Source organism: Podarcis muralis, chromosome 3 (genome assembly GCF_964188315.1).
Source record: "Podarcis muralis chromosome 3, rPodMur119.hap1.1, whole genome shotgun sequence".
NCBI classification, from domain to species: domain Eukaryota; kingdom Metazoa; phylum Chordata; class Lepidosauria; order Squamata; family Lacertidae; genus Podarcis; species Podarcis muralis.
In genome coordinates this window covers 25,278,361-25,299,895 of record NC_135657.1, presented here as the reverse complement: position 1 = coordinate 25,299,895, position 21,535 = coordinate 25,278,361, and the positions used below count along the sequence as shown (strand labels likewise).

Below are 21,535 nucleotides of genomic sequence, written 5' to 3'. Positions count from 1 at the left end.
GCCTCACCACCGATCCATTTTTACAATTTGCCTCTTTCTTTCTCCAGGCTTCCTTAGGCTATTACAATGGGAGTGTGTATGTATGCATATGTGTGAAATGGTAGGCTTTTAACATGGAGGTCTGATCTGTAAAAGGTAAAAGGTAAAGGACCCCTGGATAGATAAGTCCAGTCAAAGGTGACTATGGGGTTGCGGCGCTCATCTTGCTTTCAGGCCGAGGGAGCCGGCGTTTGTTTGCAGACAGCTTTCCGGGTCATGTGACCAGCATGACTAAACTGCTTTTGGAGCAATGGGACACCATGATGGAAGCCAGAGCACATGGAAATGCCATTTACCTTCCCACTGTAGCAGTACATATTTATCTACTTGCACTGGTGTGCCTTCAAGCTGCTAGATTGGCAGGAGCTGGCATACAGCTACAGGAGCTCACCCCGTCACAGGGATTCGAACCACCGACCTTCTGATTGGCAAGCCAAGAGGCTCAGTGGTTTAGGCCACAGCGCCACCTGCGTTCCTGATCTGTAGGCTCATCTGTAATTTCCTGTTGGCCATGTTCTACAAGGCTGTTCAGGGAAGCATTTAAACGACCTTGACTGAAACATATTTAGCTGCGAGGTGTGATTTTATATACAGTACTGTATATGTATTTTAATGGCTTTATTTGGCATTGGTTGTTTTATCAAGTTACTGTTGCCCACCCTGAGATTCTATTCTATTTATTTATTCATATGACAGGGTTTCTAAACCGCACAAACATCAAACTCTCTAAGTGTTTTCCATAAAATATAAAATACACATGGGAGAATCTAGATGGAGGGTAATAGATTATATATATTACACACACACACACACACAATTTATTTATTTATCCAATGCCTTATATCACAACGGTCTTAAGGTGACTTACCATAAATACAGAGAAGAAAATATATAAATTGCATGGAATAAAATGTGATCATACACTGATTCCCAACAATTAACCCCAAATTCCTTCAACAGACATTCAACGTGTACCTTTGCTACACATTGTTACCTGCTCTCAACTGCTGTTTAGTTTGCATTGTTTTGACTTACATTGTTCTTAAATTTTGTTTGATTGTACTGGAGCACACCCCCCCACAGTGATCTCAGTCACTCTGAGTGTCCTGAAAGCAGAAGACTTGAATATTCAGTAATAATAACTGTTTCTTTCCCTTTTATTTTTTACAAGTAGGTGCAGAACATTGTATATGGACCCGTACAAACGTACAGTGTGTATGCAGTAAATGAGTTTCCAACTGCTTACATCATTAATGTCCAATAATCAAAGACCTTGGATAGGCTTGCTCCACAGCAGAAAATGATACACTTGGGGGGAAAATTGCTTATTTATTTATTGGATTAGTGTGCTGCACCTTCCTCTAAGGAGCACAGGAAGGCAAACTAATCAATCCTAATACAATTACAATCTATTTAAAAAACAGTTTAAAACAAGCTTCTAAAAAGCAATTAATAATGATATATACACAGTTTTATGGAGAAGCCTTAAAACAGAAAAAAAGCCACATGGCAAGTGCTGGTCCAGTAAGGATTTGAGTACAAATCCATATAAACAATGTGAGTGTCTTTTAGCGAGCGGGCTTAAGCCTCACATGGTCTTGAATTCAAGTCTATGATCTATCCCTGCCATCGACCCCATTATGTAGCTTCATATTATTTCATACCCTCCAACATTTCTCCAGTGAAAATAAGGACGTCCCATTCCATAATGATACGTTTGGTATTTTTACCCCACACATCTTACTGGGTTGCCCCAGCCACGCTGGGCAGCTTCCAACATTTATAAAAACATAATCAAACATTAAACTTGTTTTTTTTAATGCTTATACAGAATTGCCTTCAGATGGCTTGGAGGTCGGATAACCCCATACCCTCCAACATTTCTCCAATGAAAATAGGGACTCCTAAGGAAAAGTGGGACATTCCGGGATCAAATCAGAAACTGGGATAGCTTCTCTAAATCTGGACAACAGGGACACTTGGAGGGTCTGTTACTTATCCACTTCGTCATTGCTCAGCCTCAGTTCCTTCTGTAGGGGGAAAATGGACAAATACAGATGTGGGTTCTTTTGAGGGCATCTTAATTATAAAGCACACATAAACATAATGACAAGTTTTGTGTTTTTTTGCCAATATTACACGTGCCATTCATATGGCTAGAACTGCGTGCACCTTCTTTAGCAGCTTGGGGGATCGCTTTTTTGCACTCCCAGCCCCCACTGGATTTCCCCAGGGCACATTTTTGCCTCACTTGGACGGCCCTCCAGAACAGAGCGGCCCCTGCTCTACCCGCCAGGCTTTCCCTCTCCGGGGTGCCACCCCTGTGTCTCCCGCTCGCCCTCGCTCCGGGCCTACTCGACCAAACTCCTCCCTCCTCCTCCCGCCATAAGGGACAAGCGGCTTAGGGCGGTCGGTCGCTATAGCGACGGCCAATCAGGAACCCGGCGGGGCGGGGCCCGGCCGGGGAAAGTCTTTGGGCGCGCCCGGATTATGCGAGCAAAAGGAGCCTGAGGCGGGTGTCGCTGAGGGAAGACTCTGGCCGGTTCGGGCGCCAGGGGCGGGAGAAAGCGCTTGAGAGCGCTGAGGGAAGGTTCCCTCTCGCCTTTCAGCTCCTCGGCAGTGGGGCTCTTCGGGTCTTCGTCCTCCGTCGGGTTGGATTCCGGGGTGCTTCCTCTCAGCGCCGTCCGCCAGGCACCAGGTGAGGAAGGGCTGCAGCCCAGGCGCGCCTCCTGAGGGGGAGAGGAGAAAGTTTGGCAAAGCGCGCGCCTCACTTTTTTGGGGGGGGGGGCTTCGGGCGCGTTCGCGTCTGCTTAACCCCATTCCGCCCGTGGTGGGAGGCTCACTTTGCAGCGAGTCCGGCTGGAAGTCGGCGGCGCTTGGCTCTGGGTTGCGCCCCTGCGATGGAGCCGCTCGGCTCCACAGGTAACGATTGGATGGAGCGCTACCAAACGCATCTGGATTTCTGTAGGCATATAGAGAGGCAGGGGCGTAACCGGGGGTGGGGTGGGGGGTTGCAGCTGCCCCATGCCAAATCAAGTAAATAAATAAAAATGCTTAACTAGTAGAAAGATTTTGACAGGGTTTTTTTCCCCTGAGCACCTGGGGTCAAAAGAAAGTACAGTGGTACCTCGGGTTACATACGCTTCAGGGTACAGACTCCACTAACCCAGAAATAGTACCTCGGGTTAAGAACTTTGCTTCAGGATGAGAACAGAAATCGTGCTCCGGTGGCGCGGCAGCAGCAGGAGGCCCCATTAGCTAAAGTGGTGCTTCAGGTTAAGAACAGTTTCGGGTTAAGAACTTACCTCCAGAACGAATTAAGTTCTTAACCCGAGGTACCACTGTAATTTGAAACAACTGTTGTTGAGACATTCCGAATCTGCTAGACCGAGAATGATTGGCAGGTGGGTGTCCTGCCCCCCCCATTAATTCTGACTACACCCATGTATAGAGGGTGTTTCTGGCTGCAACTGCCCCCCCTTGCATTGAGGCACATAAGTGGGTATTGCATACCAGCTGGGGGAAAATGATGTCTTTTTCCTTACTTTCCCCAACAGGTTGTTTTAAACACTGCTAGAGTTCAAAACACCAACCATCTCTTCCAAGGACATATTAATGTCTAGCAATGTGTGTGTGAATATACAGTGATACCTCAGGTTAAGAACTTAATTCGTTCTTGAGGTCCGTTCTTAACCTGAAACTGTTCTTAACCTGAAGAACCACTTTAGCTAATGGGGCCTCGCCGGAGCACGATTTCTGTTCTCATCCTGAAGCAAAGTTCTTAACCCAAGGTACTATTTCTGGGTTAGCGGAGTCTGTAACCTGAAGTGTATGTAACCTGAAGCATATGTAACCCGAGGTACCACTGTACAGGCTATACACCCCATGCCTTGACTCTCTTCTCACCATTCCTGAGGGGCAAGTTTGAAAGATGGGGAATTTAGCCAGAAGTAGAGTTTACCTGAAGTTCCTTAATGGGAATTAAGGCAAAATTTTGAAGTCATGATTCACAGACCAAAGGTCATTATCATCCAACATCCACAATATTGCACCAGTGCTCTCTTAACTTTGATAAGAGCTAGTATTTGGTATTTGAAATAAACATACTGTAGTTTAGTTCTTTCTTGAATCTTCAATAAAAAATGGATAAATATATCTTCAGCTTCTATGAAACTAAAATGTGTTTTTTGTTCATTTGGTAGAAAACGATAAATCTGTAGGTACTGTTAATTCTTGAATTCAGTAACTGCAAATCTAAAATGGGGCTGTTTGATAGGATTTAAATCATGGCTGTTCCCCTGTAAATAGGTGCTTAGCTCCAATAGCGTTTTTGTAAAGCTATTTATAGGAATCTCCCAGATCAGCTCATGCTGCCATGAGAATGTTGCAAGGTAGAAATTATTTGTCATGTTGTCAGGAAAAACTGCTCTCTATTACATACTCTCAAAATATTATCTGGATTGAAAATCTGTCATTTTTAAAGGAAAATCCAATGGTAAAACAATGCATTGAAATGCTAATGGGACCGTACTGGCTTGATCTGTTTTTTTGTTTTTTTAAGAAAGCTATTTAGTGCAGCGGCAACCAACTTGGTGTCTTCCAGATGTTGTTAGACTACAGGTCCCACCATCCCTATTGACAAAGTAAGAACACAAAATACATAATAAAGCAGAAACAAACCAATAACTCCTTCTCCCACAAACACGTTTAAAAGGCCACAGAATGTTAATCAGCCAACGTCTTGGTTATAAAGAAACGTTTTCACCTGGCACCTAAGGATATATAATGAAGGCGCCAGGTGAGCCTTCTTGGGGAGAGCATTCCACAAACAGGGAGCCACTGCAGAAAAGGCTCCGCCTCATGTTACCACCCTCTGGACTTCTCATGGAGGAGGCATCAAATGATTATTGCAGTGTCTGGATTGGTTCATATGGGGAGAGGCGGTACTTGAAATATAGTGGTCCCAAGCTGTTTAAGGTCTCATTGGTAAAAACAAACACTTTGAATTGTGCCCGAAAACCAATTGGCAGCCAGTGCAGTTGGGCCAGGATCTGTGTGATATCCTCAAACCGTCTTGTCCTGGTGAGCAGCCTGGCTGCCGAATTCTGCACCAGCTGAAATTGCCAAGCTGTCTTCAGAGGTGGCCTTGTGTATAATGTGTTGCAGTAATCTAACCTAGAGGTTACCAGAGCATAGAGGTTGGGTTTCAGCACCATCATCCTCAGGCAGCATGGCCAGTGGTCAGCATTGGTGGGAGCTGTAGTTTTAACAACACCTGGAGGGCCACAGGTTCCCCAGTCCTGGGCTTTCTAGATGGTACTGGAATGACATGGGTAGTGGCTTGCATGTTTCCATAGGAGCAAATGAATCAGCCCTCTGAAGGATGCCATTTGGGAGATGTGATGGTACTGATCCCAGGCATTCATTCTCCACCCCAGGAGGTGATCAGAAGTATTAAAGCTGTCAGCATCATCTTGTGTTTGCTGCTTGCGTGCAGAGATATACGTGGACAGCCTGTCCCTGGGTATAGTGATCTTTGGATACTTACTTAGTTAAAACTTTTTTATCCCACTGTTCAGCCAAAGAAAATCTCCCAGAGTAGTTCACAAATATCAGTAATAGGATAGCTCCCACCCTCAGATTTGTAGCCAAAGACATGACACAAAAGGAAAAGGGATTAGGAGGGAAGAAGGAGCAAAAGCAACATTGAGCACTAGTTCTTCAGAGTTCTTGTAATCACCAGCTGGAGTAGAAATTTCTAGAAAATTATGACAATCACGTTTATTGTCTCTCAGCTAAGCCAATGGAGAGGCGTTGTACAGGCAACAACTGTTTTGCATGGGGGTTATGTTCCTGAGTAAGCCTATCCCGCCCCCTTTTCCTGCCACTTCTGGGTTGCAGCAGTGCGTGTGCACAGTCATCAATTGGTCATTGCCTGCAGTCTCGTCTCTTCCCTCCCTCCCTCCCTCTCTCTCTCTCTGCTATAGTTTGAGGGAATGATTTCTCCATTAGCTATGTATTTAAATAATTTGCATGCATTTAACAATATATATTTCAAAATAACAAGAAAAACTATGTTGCATTTTTTTTAAAAAAAGGAGGTCAAAGTGTAGCTTTTTAAAAAGTTTCAGTCTGAGATAAGGAGTTTTACTGGTTTCAAAGCTTCTTTGGACAGGTATAATTTATCTAACATATTGATTATGTCCAAGGTGCATTGAAAAATCATATCACTTTTCTGCAGTGAATTTGCCGCTGCCTTCATACATATTCTTGCATGGTATGATAGTACTGGGGGAGGCATAGGATTCCTGGGAAGTAGGCTAGAACCAGCAGGCCTTATCATCCTCTGAAAATATAGGATGCAAATGTGTTCAACAATAGCTTAGTGGGTCTTTTGCTAAGCAACTTGGAAGCTGTGCTGTTTAAGCAGGGAAGCATGAATTCTTGTTTAAACCTTGCCCTCCCTGACATTTTCCTACTCCATTTTTTTACTGTTTTTATCCCAGTAGGTTTCCAGATGTGTGCAAGGATGAGGGTGCACCTGGAACCTTGAAAGAGGGAAATATAGCCACAGGGAGGGTTCTGGAGAGTAGCAAAGCGGATGCAGAAAGGGAATAAATACATATCTATACACAACTACAGCTTTCCCACTCAAAATCACAACCACCAAATCTGCTTTTCTGAAGCCAAAATAAGTACATTGGATCATTTCCATGTATTGTGTTGTTTGTCCCTTAGCTGAAGGAATTCCAAGTCACTATATATTGTGGCATTGCTGTAGTCCCATCCTTTCTACCAGAGGATTATGGTGTTGGTAGACCATGTGGGTAGTTGATCCATGGCTCCAAGGGCTATAAGCTTCAATGGAGTGCATTGCTGGAATTCTTCTCAGGCCACCATATCCCATGGACTTGGGGGGGATAAGCTGATTTAATTTCATTGACTGCAAAGGGATTACATCAGTTTAAACTGGAATACTTTGGCATAAGTGGGTCATGGAAAGGTCTGAAGATAATTCCGAACACTTCTGAGAATGCTTTGCTTCACATTTAAGATCTAATTGATGTGTAGTTAAGCCATCTAGAAAAGGGAATTTTGATTTTGACATGTTGGGCAAAAATCACGGGTTGGAACACAAGAAACTGCCTTAGTCAGGCTATTGGTCCATCTAACTCAGTGTTGTCTACACTGTTTGAAAGAGTTATTAATGATAATAACTCTTTCATAATGATAATGATAATGATTTCCAAAATGTACAAATTGTTATTAGAATGGGAAATGAAAGAAAAGTAGGTGAAGTCGGTGATGATTCACTGGGCAAGAGATATAGGCCATAATACTGAAATGGCCGCATGGGAGAAGTTGTGGAATGTAGACCTAAAATTTACAGCATGTTATACACTGAAAGGCAACTACATGAAAATGATGTATGGTTGGTAGTTAACTCCTAGTAGATTGGCAAAAATGTATAAATCAAAATCAAACACATGCTGGAAATGTAAAGAAAAAGAAGGTACTTTCTATCATATGTGGTGGTCTTGTAAGAGAGTAAAAGCTTTTTGGGAAATGATTTATAACAATTTGAAGAAAATGTTTCAGGTGACTTTTAATAAAAAAACAGAAGCTTTCCTTCTGAGGATCATAGATACTGAGATACCAAAAGACCCAAAAAACAAACAAACAAAAAAACTGTTTATGTGTGCTACAACTGCAGTTAGAATGGTTTTTGCCCAGAGTTGGAAAGAAGATGTAGTACAAACCAAGGAAGAGTGGCTAATTAAATTAATGATTATGCCAAAATGGCAAGGTCAATGTGTGTAATAAGAAACCAAGAAGAAGAAGAAGAAGAAGAAGAAGAAGAAGAAGAAAATTATTAAAGATTGGGAGAAATTTGTGGAATGTTTGAAAAACTCATGTATGCAAACAAGCAGTTAAATATATTATTAAGAGAAAATAAAGACTACCTTAATGTAGAAAATGCAGTATGAAAATTAAAACTAAAAAAACCACAAAAGGAGGGGAGGGAAGTCAAATATATGTGTATTAGAAATGTATGTGATTTGTGTTTTTGTGATTTGTATGTTTGTAAATATTTGAAAAACTGAAAAATAATTTTTAAAAAATATACGTTGTCTACACTGACTGACAGTGGCTTTCCAGGGGAATGGAGATGCCAGGGATTGAACCTAGGACTTAGATCAAGCAAAGCAGATGTTATATCACTGAGCTATGGCTCTTACATTAGAACTACTTTAACAATATACTTTATTAAAAGGGCACATAAGTGGAGACCCTTCTTAGGTTATGACCAGCATGACAGACAAACTCCTTATAGTTTGCAAAAAGGTAGTGAAGGGTGCCTAACCTTGCTGCTGGGAGGAAGTGGGAAAGTGCTGGATTCGTCATTTCTCATTTATTTCACACAGTGCCAATCCCAGATTACATGTTATCCCACAGTGTACCTTTGATAGTTCACACCATGCATGGCATCCCAGGTTGGAAATGGAGAGGGTGCCCCCCCCCCCATAATTTATGCTTCTATGCCAAAAATGATGAGGTGGCTGTTTTTTAAAAAAAGCTCTAGAACTGCAGAGTCAAAAAGAGCACTGTTATGTCGCTCTGTGGTTTCCCAGAAGCACTTTATTGCACAATGTCATGATATCGAGAGCTGAAGTGCATGTTATGAACATCACACAGAGTGTGCTGCTTGGTGACACTGGTCATAGCATGTTTGAAAAGGACAGCTAGTGTGGTGCCTTCCAGATGTTGCTGGCCTAAAACTCCCATCACCCCGGACTATTGGCGAACATCTGGACTGTACAGCAGTGGCTACTCCTACTGTGGCATCAGTCGTGATGTCATTCTAGCACCTGGTATAGAAAATTACCTCTTCAATGTTGACTGCTTTTGGGAAGCGGTTGCATTGGTGGTAAACTCTCCAAGCTACGGTAATTGCCAAAATGATGTGATATAGGAGGTCTTTGCATTATAGCTGTGATGATGCTATCCCACGGAAGCTGTTGTCAGCAATCTGAGCATGATGATTTGCTGTGCTGAGAATGAGCTCCTGTTTGGTTGTTCTTGACGAAAAGATACCGGTAACACGTGCTGTTTCCCAAGCGGAAGTTGGTCCAGTAGAAAAGATCACCTCCTTAATAATGTTATTAAGTGGAGTGCAGTGGAGACATGCTCTGTGTGAAGAGGTCTTACCTGTTCAGCCCTTACAAGCAATTTAAAAAAATGGTTGCAACAATGTTCACCGTGTAGAGGTATGTTAAGTCAGGTACTTCAAAGTCAGCTGCTGTTTGAGATCAAAAATTCAAGTTAAAACCATGCTTCTGATAAAAAGGAGCTGCATACCCTGGGGTTTGCTTAATATGTATCTCCTCATGAGTATTATCATTAAATAGTTCTGAAAAAAACTAAGTAACTCTCATTATAAAGAAGCCTGGACAAGCGGGGTGTACACAGTAGTCAAAATACAATATGATATTTTCCACTAACAGTAGAGATGCAAATGACACCCCCCCCCCCAAAAAAAAAAGAACAGAAGGATTTGAGAGCTAAATTTGGATCCTTGACTCACCACTTTGTAACTATGGATTCCAATTAGAATAAGTGAGGATTACAACTGGATGAGTCAATAGTGTATCTTTAGGTTTAACTCCATAATCCCGGGTACTGGAAGCATCACCCCAGATCCTTCAGATTATATCAAAACAGCATTTTGTGATGCAATTAATCTTAACATCTTCCTGACTGTCTTTGGATTTCTGCTACAGCAAAAGAATTGTGAAGTCAGTTGTGGGAAGGGCTATAGCTGAATGGGCAGTGCAGACTCTTTGCGTGCATAAAGGTTCCAGGTTAAATCCTTAGCAACCTCGGGTAGGGCTGGGAAGGACTCTTGTCTGAAACACACACAAGTGTTGGAGACTCTTGCCTGGAACACTGAAAAGCAGATACCGGTAATTTAGAACTAGATGAACCAACTTGGGCAGCTTCCTGTGCTCCTAGCTTTTCCTTTAACCACTCTCCTGTTTATCTATATCTTAGCATGTTTCAAGTGTTTAAATCATGCCATATCTACAATAGTTCTGTGTGGTGTATCAGTAATATCATCTCCTTATTGTAGGTGGGGGAATGGGGACCGAGGGAATTGTGGCATCTTGTGAGTTAATTGCTGAGATGAGATACAAAATTGTGAGTTTCTGACTTGAAATTTTTGTTTCTATGTAGCACAAGCTTGTACATATAGGTATCTGTTTTTGACATTCCAGTCAGCTTGCACTTAAAGGAAACATTGGTTTATAATTGTTTTGACTGCTGCTGACAGCACAGGTACACTCTATAATAAGAGCACTTTGGCTATTTTTCATAGGAAAAAATACCTTTGGGGAGTGGTGGGGAATTTTTGATAGAAAAGTGGCAGGGAGGAGAACTGTTTAAATCCTTACCTTCCCATAACTTCCCAGTTCCAAGTCTACCTCCCAAAGATACTTTTTACAGGGAAAAGTAGGTTTGGGCTTTTGTTGCATTTATTTGCATCAGACAAATGAAGATTTTTAATGAACACAGTGAAAATACCATCACTTGCGTAGTAGTAGAAGCTGATTAAGTGTGTGCGTGCGTGTGTTGAGTGTGGGGAGAATCTGCAAGACTGCCTTCTCTCAAGATTTTGAAGAATCGGCTCAGCTACTATTGAAAGACAGCTAACACCTGTGGGCATGCCAAGTGGTCATCGATATAATGCATCGTAACTCGAAGTAACACTTTGGTGCTACTGTGTGGCATATTGAAATCCACCCTCTTCATATTAAGGCGAGCCTTTAATAAAAACTGCACATGAACTTAAACAAAATTAGATGTTTTTAGTAAGAAGTCTATGAGAGGTTGGCATAAACATAATAATAATAATAATAATAATAATAATAATAATAATAATAATAAATTATTTGTACCCCGCCCATCTGGCTGGGTTTCCCCAGCCACTCTGGGCAGCTTCCATAGAAACAAAAAATACACTAAAATATCACACGCTAAAAACTTCCCTGAACAGGGCTGCCTTAAGATGTCTCCTGAATGTCAGGTAGTTGTTTATTGCTTTGACATCTGATGGCGTTCCACAGGGCGGGCGCCACTACCGAGAAGGCCCTCTGCCTGGTTCCCTGTAGCTTTGCTTCTCGCAATGAGGGAACCGCCAGAAGGCCCTCAGTGCTGGACCTCAGCGTCCGGGCAGAACAATGGGGGTGGAGACGCTCCTTCAGGTATACTGGGCTGAGGCCGTTTAGGGCTTTAAAGGTCAACACCAGCATTGTGAATTGAATTGTGCTCGGAAACGTACTGGGAGCCAATGTAGGTCTTTCAAGACCGGTGTTATGTGGTCTCGGCGGCCGCCCCCAGTCACCAGTCTAGCTGCCGCATTCTGGATTAGTTGTAGTTTCCGAGTCACCTTCAAAGGTAGCCCCACGTAGAGCGCATTGCAGTAGTCCAAGCGGGAGATAACTAGAGCATGCACCACTCTGGTGAGACAGTCCACGGGCAGGTAGGGTCTCAGCCTGCGTACCAGGTGGAGTTGGTAGACAGCTGCCCTGGATACAGAATTGACCTGCGCCTCCATGGACAGCTGTGAGTCCAAAATGACTCCCAGGCTGCACACCTGGTCCTTCAGGGGCACAGTTACCCCATTCAGGACCAGGGAGTCCTCCACACCAGCCCGCCCCCTGTCCCCCAAAAACAGTACTTCTGAGTACATAACTCTTGAGTCTGGGCAGATGACTGTGTTTTGCTTTAATAAGCATGCAGTGTGCTGAGTTTTACCACAAACATTTAGAAACAAAAAGAAAAACACCCCCTTTTTAAAGGTATTGGGCAAAAAGATTTCTTATCACCATTTCTATTCTCAGCTTCTGTTTATTTTTACTGGTATTACCCTCTCCTGAATTCACAGCTAGGGCCATCACTTTATTGGATTACAGCGAATGTCAGTTTGCATCAGCTGAAGGCTGCTTCTGATGTTGCATTTTAAATGTATACATTACACTGGGGAAACCTGGGCTTGTCACTGAGTCATCTGGGCTCCCTGACAAGTTCACAGGAATGATTTGCATGTTTGCAAATCTTTTTGTAATGTGTAGGCTCTCTTGAAGATTTTCCTAGAAAAGTTTCTACTGTCATAAATCCTTTGGGATCTGACCTAGCATGCTTTGCTTAACCTTTATATTTGGAAAACAAAACAAAGTATGTTATGTTAATTCTTATGTTTTGTAAAAATATCTCAACTGTTTCTGAGAGCCAAAAGTAGTTTATTTGATACTTCGTTTGAGTGGGGAGATGAGTAATACATGCTTTCTGTGGCCTAAATGCTAAAACTAGTGCCCTCCAGATGTTTTCGACTCCCAACTCCATTGGTCACAGGATCCAAAATGTCTAGAGAGGACCAGGCTAAAGAACAAAAGCTGCTATATTCAAACAAATCCCATGTTTCACTTAGAAATGATTATTACTCTGTGGGCATAAATATATTTGCTTCCTTGGGGACAACCACAACTTTTGACTGGTATTTTGCCAATTGAAGTTGCCTTAATTTGACTAGTATTCATTAAGTTCCTAATTAACTTTATGAAACAAATGCAATTCTAAATTGAAACATTTCTGTGGGCGAGGGGGGGGGAGGAATTAACAATGGAAAGCTTGCCACCACATCACTCTGTGATTTTTAAAGGCTATTTTAAACCCACTTTTCAATCATGTTATTTCATTATTCACACTTTTTTTACATTCTCTAAAAAGCACCCACCTAAAACCATCAACACACACCAAGTAGTCTTAGGGCTACTACTTCAGAAATGAACATGCACAAACTTCTGCCCTGTAACATAAATTCTCTGGCCCCTGGCTCTCCATTGTGTGTTTCTGCTGCCTCCAGAATGGTAAGGAAGAAAAAGCATGCAATCCCATGTATTTTACCATGTGCCTATTACATGGCAGGAAGTTTACATTTGTACCTACTTCTGTTCCTAATGTACCTACTGTGAAATGCCTCCTCTGACCTGTATGTTGCTGACCACTTTGGGAAACACATATCTGTTGTCAGTGGTGTCATGGACTCAGTTGCAGTGGAAATGGGTTTCTGGAATTCTAGCTGAGAGAAAAGCAGCAAGGAAGAAGACTGGGAAAAGGAGGGTGAATCTCCCCTCTGCCTTGTTCCCACCTAGCTGCAACTTTGTACAGTAGTGGGGAAGCGGAGCCTGAGTCTTCTTTATATCATGTGTAGTTTGTTAAGTGCAGTTCCTGATCTGGGACTGCTTGAGATGGGTGTGCTTAAATAGCAATCAGAAAGAGCACCAAGGATTGTGCCATGTTGGTTCCTCATCCTTCAAAACATGTCCTTTCGCACTGCCATGCATCCCACACCACCCACTTCAAGCTATTGTCCTTGCTTGCTCTGGTTGTGGACACTGAATATCTCTTATGTGTGACAGTTCTTTCAAGAACCAGCACCTTTTTTAACAAAGGAATGTCTGGAATGGCATTTACTGTAAGTGTGTTTAAAATTGTCTAAGAAAAGCCTTGGACGATGACTCAGCTATAGAAATTGCAGCACAATGAATGGGTGTTATGCAATTCTCGGTGTTTATGATGGCATCCAAATCTGCTTTTATAACATAATAAATGGGGACCCACAACAAAACGTTGCAGTGAATCCCAAGCCTTTAATATTAGTGCTCTTCTTCAGGTCTCTAAGCTGTCTGGAGCTTTAGTGCAGTTTGGAACTTGAAGAATGTAGAAAAAGATACTGTACATTAGAGGGGATTGTGATGAGGGTAATGGGTCTTTACAGTGTTTGAGTAATCTGCCCTTTCTCTGGAAGTCCACTGAGCAGGGAGGGGGTGGGATGAGAGAAGGAAGGGTCTGAAAGAGATGAAGAGGGATGGCTCCTCCACATCCGCCACAGCTACAACAGAAAAGAAGGCTGCTGCCTAACTTTGAGGCCAACCCCTAACATGAAATAAGCTACTGAGGCTCTCAAAGAGGAAATGCTCTGGGTTTTTTGACATAAGTCCACCAACCGACCAGTGCAGTCTATTGATGTTATGGTTTTTGAGAGTACTGTGTGTCTGGAGACTTCTGTAGATAGGACTTCTAGACAGCTGTAAGCCTTAAGCCTCTCCTGTAGAAATTAACCCCTGTTCACTGGATTAGAAGTTGTGAGTTCTAACATATTATGTTATTAAAAGAGCATACGAGTGTGATTTTTCACACCATCTCTGTGGGCACAGTTGCCGGAAAAGTTAAGCAGTGGCTAAGTCTACAGTCCTATACCTAGTTATTGCATATGAGGTAGTCCTATTGAACTTTGTTGTTTTGCTTCTTAGCAGATATGCATGGGATTTTGCTGTAAATCCCAAAGCAAAGGAAAGATGCTTAGGCCATGACAACTAACTCAAGCCCAGGAAAGCCATGGTTGCATTTAGTGTATTGCTTTGAATGATTGAAAAAAGTTCATTATTATTACAGCACCAAGTTGAAAACTGTAAGAAGTTTTTTAATATAAAAACTGGCTATAAAACATTTTGAATCTAATAAATTGCTTAAATGAAAATGTATTTTCCATCATAGCTTTGGAAACTGTCCTGTAAGCTCTCAGTTGTTTTTGTTATTTAGTCCTTACTTACAGAAAAGCCACTGTGTGTAATCTGATGATTAGCCCCACAGTGAATTTTAAATTAAAAACACGAGCAGAGCAGCTCTCATGAAAATCTGTGGCATTCCCCATGAGAGCAAGAGAATGGAAATGGGGCCAGCTCACTAACTTCACTGTGATGAGTTTCCTGGAACTGAAAGGAGCAGGAAAAGGAAGAGGGGACTTTATATTGACACAATTCATCTCTGGTCTATTACTGCTGCCTGTAACTGTTTACAGGGCTCTTGGACTTTAATTGCTTCCTTGGAAAGCAGAGGCAAAACCTGCCTTACATATATCATCTTAACTGAGTATCCAGTCAGCGAAGTTGGCTCTTGAACTGCAGCTCCAATCTGTTGTCTTTTATACTCCAATCTGACATCATCAGCATCATTGACCTAACCTGAATTCAGACAAGGTGGAGGTACTATGTGTTGCAGGATCTCAAGCTTGGGAAGTTGGTAGAAGCCAAGTTTGGACAGGGTTGTTCTCCCTTGGAAGGAACAGGTGCATAGCTTGAGAGTACTCTTTGACTCCACTATGCCCTAGTGGCTAGGAGTGCCTATTTCCAGCTCTGGCTGGTTTGCCAGATATAGTCATTCCTACACAAGGAAAGCTTGGCCACAGGGAGCTGGTAACTTCCATGTTGGACTATTGCCGCATGCTCTGTGTGGGGTTGTCATTGAAGACAAGAAGCTGCAATTAATGCAGGATGCAACAGCGAGGCTTCTGGTTGATGTGTCTGACTGAACATGCATTATGCCGGTCTCGAAAGATTTGCATTTGTTTCCAGTTAACTACAGAGCCCAATTTAAGATATTAACACTGAAATATAAAGTCCCAAATGACTTGGGTCTCAAGTAGCTGGTGCTTGCAAGTGCTCCAATGTCATGCCAGCTCCATTGGCTCTTTTAGCTTTTGGATATAATAAATATAATAATAATAATAATAATAATAATAATAATAATAATAATAATAATAATAATAATAAATTTATTATTTATACCCCGCCCATCTGGCTGGGCTTCCCTAGCCACTCTGGGTGGGCTTCCAAAAGAATACTAAAATACTATGATACATCAAACATTAAAAGCTTCCCTAAACAGGGCTGCCTTCAGATGTCTTCTAAAAGTCTGGTAGTTGTTGTTCTCTTTGACGTCTGGTGGGAGGGCGTTCCACAGGGAGGGCGCCACTACCAAGAAGGCCCTCTGCCTGGTTCCCTGTAACTTGGCTTCTCGCAGTGAGGGAACCGCCAGAAGGCCCTCGGTGCTGGACCTCAAAAAGCTGCTTCTAGTCTTTTAAAGTCTTAAACGGCTTAGGACCAGGTTATATTAGAGGCTGCTTGCTATGATATGGGCCTGTCTAGGTATTGAGATAAATGTTGGAGGCTTTGCTCTCAGGCCTGTCTTGGGAACCTTCTCTGTCATGATGCCAAGACCCAGAAATACCACCTTAGCTGAAATTTGGTGGGCCTCCTCTTGTTGCATTTTGTGCCAGAAATTGAAGATTTTTAAATTTCATTGGGGTTTCTAATGTTCTGACATCTGGTTTTATAGCTGCTAGTTTGAATATATAACATCTTTTACTCTTGGCTTCCAGTGGCATTTAATTTCGCTTTGTTTTAAAGTGTTCACATTTTGCTATTGCTTTTAGAAATTGTTTGCCTGCATTTTTATTGATGATGGTGATGATGTCTAAATTCAATCAGGAATAAAATGCTTGTTCCACATGGCAACCTTGTATCAGGAAGATTATGTATTGAGATTAACCAGGAGGATTTTCACATGACCTTTTATTCAGCTGCTGATTGTCGAGGCTTTCTCTGGCTCCCATAACAGAACTGAATGTATCCTGTCGGATATCAGATGGAAAATAATAGGGTGCGCATAGCATTGTTTTTCTTCCACCACCCCTGTAGCCCTCTGTCTCCCAGCAGATACTCCCAAAGGTCTATACATTTCTTTCATTTAGATCGCTGGCATAATTGTTACCATATTCATACCCTATGTTTTCTCACACTGAAGGATCACTTGCTATTTGGGGAGTGTCTGGCTGTTGTGGGTCCTAAGATTCTCTTCTTACGCTGCCTGAAAGGCAGGGGGAAGAGGGTTGGGAAAAAGGGGCTTCTGTTTTGGTGACCCCCCCTTTTTTGAGGGGACACTACAGTATTTGGCTCCTTCAGCTTCAGTGCAGCAATATTAGGCTCCTTCAATGGCCATTTGAAAGGAAGACACTGCAGCAGCCACATGTCACCTTCCCCTTCTCAGGGGTGGACTTTGGTCATCTTTACCTCAGCAAAGCAAAAATCCCCCCCCCCCATGGATCTTCTTAATTATGGATCTTGGCACCCTCTCTGGGGGAACCGCCCACACAACCCTAAATCCAACAGGGGAAGAGTTATGATTTCACAGATTTTTTTATTTAGTATTTTATGCTGTTGCTGTTTTGGGGAAGGTTTGTACTTGCCAAAATGTCACATTTTACTGCCAAAAAGTAAGGACCCCCAAGGTGAGAGTTCTATCATGGTAGAGCCCATGCCAGTTTGCATGGTTCCTGGTTCCTAGCCCTGCTTGGAAACACCCAGGATTGAAAGACTCTGATCTAAAATCCTTAAGAACCATTAGCAGCCTTCCCTAACCTGGTCAGATGTTCTGGATTACAACTCACATCAGCCCCAGCCAGCATGGGATTTGTAGTCAAAAACATCTGGTAGGGAAAACATCTGGAAGGGACTAGGTTGAGGAAGGTTAGTGAGGACAATACTGAGTTGCCATTGGTCTAATTCTGTATAAGGCAGTTATACTATGTTGCAGCTTCCGGCATGGTGAAGAGCCACACCCTTCATTTTCACATCATTCCCTCTTACTAGAATAAAGTTTTTTCATGTTCTTGGTAGAAACAGCTGAGCAAAAAAAACCACAAAACCAAAAATTTTGGTCGCAAATGTTTTTATGCTTCATGTCAGAGAAGCATACCTTGTCTGGTGGTGTAGCAATAAAACTAATAGCTATGTGCTAAGCAGGGTGCGGTGTGGTTTCAAATGGGATGGTGGACCAATTTGATAGTGTTGAGATTCCTGCATTGCAGGGGGTTGGACTAGATGACCCTACAGTTCTATGATTCTATGGCAAAAATGAATGTGTATCATCTTTCTTTTTGCCCTTTTACAGTGTGAGGGGCCAGAGCGAGAGTGAACATGGCGCTGTCTTCCTGGTTCGGGTGGAATGAACCCCCCAGTCGCATTTCTCAGAGGAGCCCAACAGAAATGGTGGTGGAAACTCTTATGATGGAACTCAGCTGGCAGATCAAGGAAGCTGAGAAGCAGCATCGGGAACGAGAGAACGAGTACCGCAAGATAAAGACAGGTGTTGACTATGGGTGGCTAGTTAGCTTCCCCAAGCACAGCTACGATATCAGTCCAGGGGAGCGTCTGCAGCTGGAGGACATGTGCTCCAAAATACATCCCTCCTACTGTGGGCCCGTCATTATTAGGTAAGCTGAAGTCTTATGTCAACCTTCTCTGGCTATGGCTGTACGCTCACCAACAGAAATGGAAAATATGCTGGTTTCCCCACCTTCCACAGTTTGTAAAGTTTCTCAGAAGCATCATAATGCTGTTGCTGTGGGTTAAGAGACTGAAGATCTCATTTAAGTGATGCTTGAAAGGGAGTGTCTTGAGCTTTGCTGAAAATATTGGTTCTCATTTTCTCTTAAAATCCAGTTTCACATCCTTATGGCTATGCAGATGAAACTCAAAGTGTACTGGCAATAATTGGTGAAAGATAGCATAGACACTTGCTTCTTTGTTTGAGTAACTGAACTGGAATAAATAAGGCAGAATACCGGTAATCTGTCTTTTACAAACATGGGCGAACAGTACAGAAGCAATGCAAATGACCTAACATTCATTATGTTTGTGTGAATGCAGCATACAGCCTGGGTGTCTTGAGCTATTTTGAGAGCCTTCATGTGAATAACTTGAAAGAAGTGCATAATAAATCTTTTCCAAAATCTGTATTAGGAATATAGCTTTTATTAGACCATCTTGCAAGCTCTCCAGAAATTTGCATCGGATGGTAACCAAAGCAAAGTGAAGCCAAAAATAAAATAAAATAAAATAAAATAAAAAATTGGTGGTAAAGTCATCAATATTTGTAATGGATGTAGTAAACCCTTTAGGGGTGATTCTAGTTCTTCATCTCTCCTGCAAAAAACATGCATCTACCATATCTGTTCATCTGAATACCTCATTATTTAAATGGCAAAAATTTGATTGGATTAATAGCTGTTTATTATCCACTTGGGACGCGGGTGGCGCTGTGGGTAAAAGCCTCAGCGCCTAGGGCTTGCCGATCGAAAGGTCGGCGGTTCGAATCCCCACAGCGGGGTGCGCTCCCGTTGTTCGGTCCCAGCGCCTGCCAACCTAGCAGTTCGAAAGCACTCCCGGGTGCAAGTAGATAAATAGGGACCGCTTACTAGCGGGAAGGTAAACGGCGTTTCCGTGTGCGGCTCTGGCTCGCTAGAGCAGCGATGTCACGCTGGCCACGTGACCCGGAAGTGCCTCCGGACAGCGCTGGCCCCCGGCCTCTTGAGTGAGATGGGCGCACAACCCTAGAGTCTGTCAAGACTGGCCCGTACGGGCAGGGATGCCTTTACCTTTACCTTATTATCCACTTGATGAATTGAATATATTCCGATTTTGGAAAAGGGATCTTATTCTTAAGGGGATTTTTGTTGTTGTAACTATAGATTAAAAGAGCAAATATTTGTGCCTTAGGATTTATACCCCAGGTTATGAATTAGTTTTTTGGCTTCTTTCCTCCCCATAGATTTCGGCAGCTTGTTTCTGAATACGAACCAGAGGTCTCTGAAGTTTCTCGGCTTTTTCGTTCCGTTCTCCAAGAAGCCATGGAGAAGAGCAAAGAGGAAGAAGAGGCAAAGAAGCTTGCAAGGCAGTGGAACACAAAGCACAAAACCAGCCTCTCTCTCATGACATTCAAGTCCCGGGCCAGGATTCTGCCCTTCAGTAGTGACATCAAGACCATTTCGGAAGATGTTGAGAGGGGCACCGATCCAGCCAGAAGGGCATGGAGCATGCCTGAATTCAGGAGCACCAAGGACTACTGACTCTATTTATAACACTCAGATTTTGGGAACAGACCATCTTATTTATGTATTTACTTATTTATTCATTTTTGTGTGACTTTTTCCTATGTCCTGTTGTCCCTTCTTTCTTTGTTCTGTGGAGAGTTCACATTGATTGCTTCTTAGGCTTCTTTTAACCCATGTATCTCTCTGTGTGTTCCTGTTTTCATATGGACTGGTCTCTTAATATAAACAGCCAGCTTGGTGCACTATGGGATGTGTGACAAACGCCAAACCACTCAACCTATTTTGCTTTAAACCGAATAAGAAGCCCAGAAAGTAGTTGTGAGAATCAGCCCTGTGTTTCTGTTTTACCCTCTTTTATAAACATCTCTCTTTCTTTTTCTCTCCTGATGCCCACAGTACTGCAACTGATGTACATACTCTCTGGACCACATGCCATATCAACCCCAGCCAAACACTGAGCAGAATATCAAAGGGTCCACAAACACAATTGCCATGGAGCAGGTAGTCAGCACAGAAGGGGATTTCTGACAAAAACTGGAGTGGAAATGGCTGGTGTTCGCTTATCAGTCCAGTGAATATGATTAGTATTTACTATTGCTGTTGCTTTTGGAACACAAATGTAATTGATTACCCCCCGCCCCCAATTTGTATTGTGCTTCTTTTACATTGAAATGAATGGGGTGGAATTATGTAATGAGAACATAATTTACATCCTTATGTATAGTTACAGATAGGTAGCCGTGTTGGTCTGCCATAGTCAAAACAAAACAAAATCCTTCCAGTAGCACCTTAAAGACCAACTAAGTTAGTTCTTGGTATGAGCTTTCGTGTGCATGCACACTTCTTCAGATACACTGAAACAGAAGTTGCCAGATCCTTCTATATAGTGAGAAGGTGGGGAGGGGTATTACTCAGAAGGGTGGTGGGAATGGGTGATTGGCAGATAGCTGTGATGAGCCATTCATCCCACCACCACCCTTCTGAGTAATACCCCACCCCACCTTCTCACTATATAGAAGGATCTGGCAACTTCTGTTTCAGTGTATCTGAAGAAGTGTGCATGCACACGAAAGCTCATACCAAGAACTAACTTAGTTGGTCTTTAAGGTGCTACTGGAAGGAATTTTTCATCCTTATGTATGTAAGTCCTTCTGCCACAATGGACAGTGAGACAAAGTAACATAGCTTTTGGTGGAATACGAATTGCAGTGGAATGGGAAGCTAAGCCTGACTGGCTATGACCAAGACCAGCCAATATCAAGATGATCCCTAAGCATGTTGTTACTCGTTTGGAGCGCTGTCCCCCTCAGAAAGCTGTCATTGCACGATCCTAACCAGGCATATGCCCCATCTTAGAACTGGCTACTTCTGTGTAGACATGAAAAATGTTCTTGGGGTGGGGAGTGGGGAGGGATTAAGATACCCATGCAGACACTTCAGTGCTGTTGATCATGAGGCTGTACTATGGAGGGCGTGTGCAAGTGTCTCTGTTTCTTGTTGCCGGTAGCTCTTTAAAGCTAGAAAGAGCTACTGGCTGTTATGCTAGAAGGAGAAGCGCTTTGATGTGCTGTTTCCATGGTGCAGCTCTAAAGCAGCTGCTGTCACATTTCAAATCAGAATTGGAAATGTATTTGAGCTTGTGCAGGAGAACTTTTCAGCTGGGTGGTGTTTTTCTTCTCCATGAGAAGGAAATGAGCTTAT

General features: G+C 42.7%; 1 protein-coding gene across 3 annotated transcripts; it reads left to right on the top strand.

The window, feature by feature from the left end:
- Positions 1-2,499: 2,499 nt before the first annotated feature.
- Positions 2,500-20,738, top strand: RD3 (RD3 regulator of GUCY2D). 3 transcript variants are annotated; one of them, XM_028724711.2, is made up of 4 exons: positions 2,500-2,737; positions 4,601-4,682; positions 17,893-18,214; positions 19,552-20,738. In XM_028724711.2, the coding sequence occupies exons 3-4, from the start codon at positions 17,919-17,921 to the stop codon at positions 19,847-19,849; spliced, it is 594 nt and encodes a 197-aa protein (XP_028580544.2). In that variant the 5' UTR covers positions 2,500-2,737; positions 4,601-4,682; positions 17,893-17,918; the 3' UTR covers positions 19,850-20,738. The 3 variants fall into 3 exon arrangements, with proteins under 3 accessions (XP_028580544.2, XP_028580542.2, XP_077781686.1); XM_028724709.2 differs by lacking the exon at positions 4,601-4,682 and having other exon boundaries at positions 2,501-2,737; positions 19,552-20,737; XM_077925560.1 differs by lacking the exons at positions 2,500-2,737; positions 4,601-4,682 and adding an exon at positions 16,031-16,602.
- The last annotated feature ends 797 nt before the right edge of the window (positions 20,739-21,535 follow it).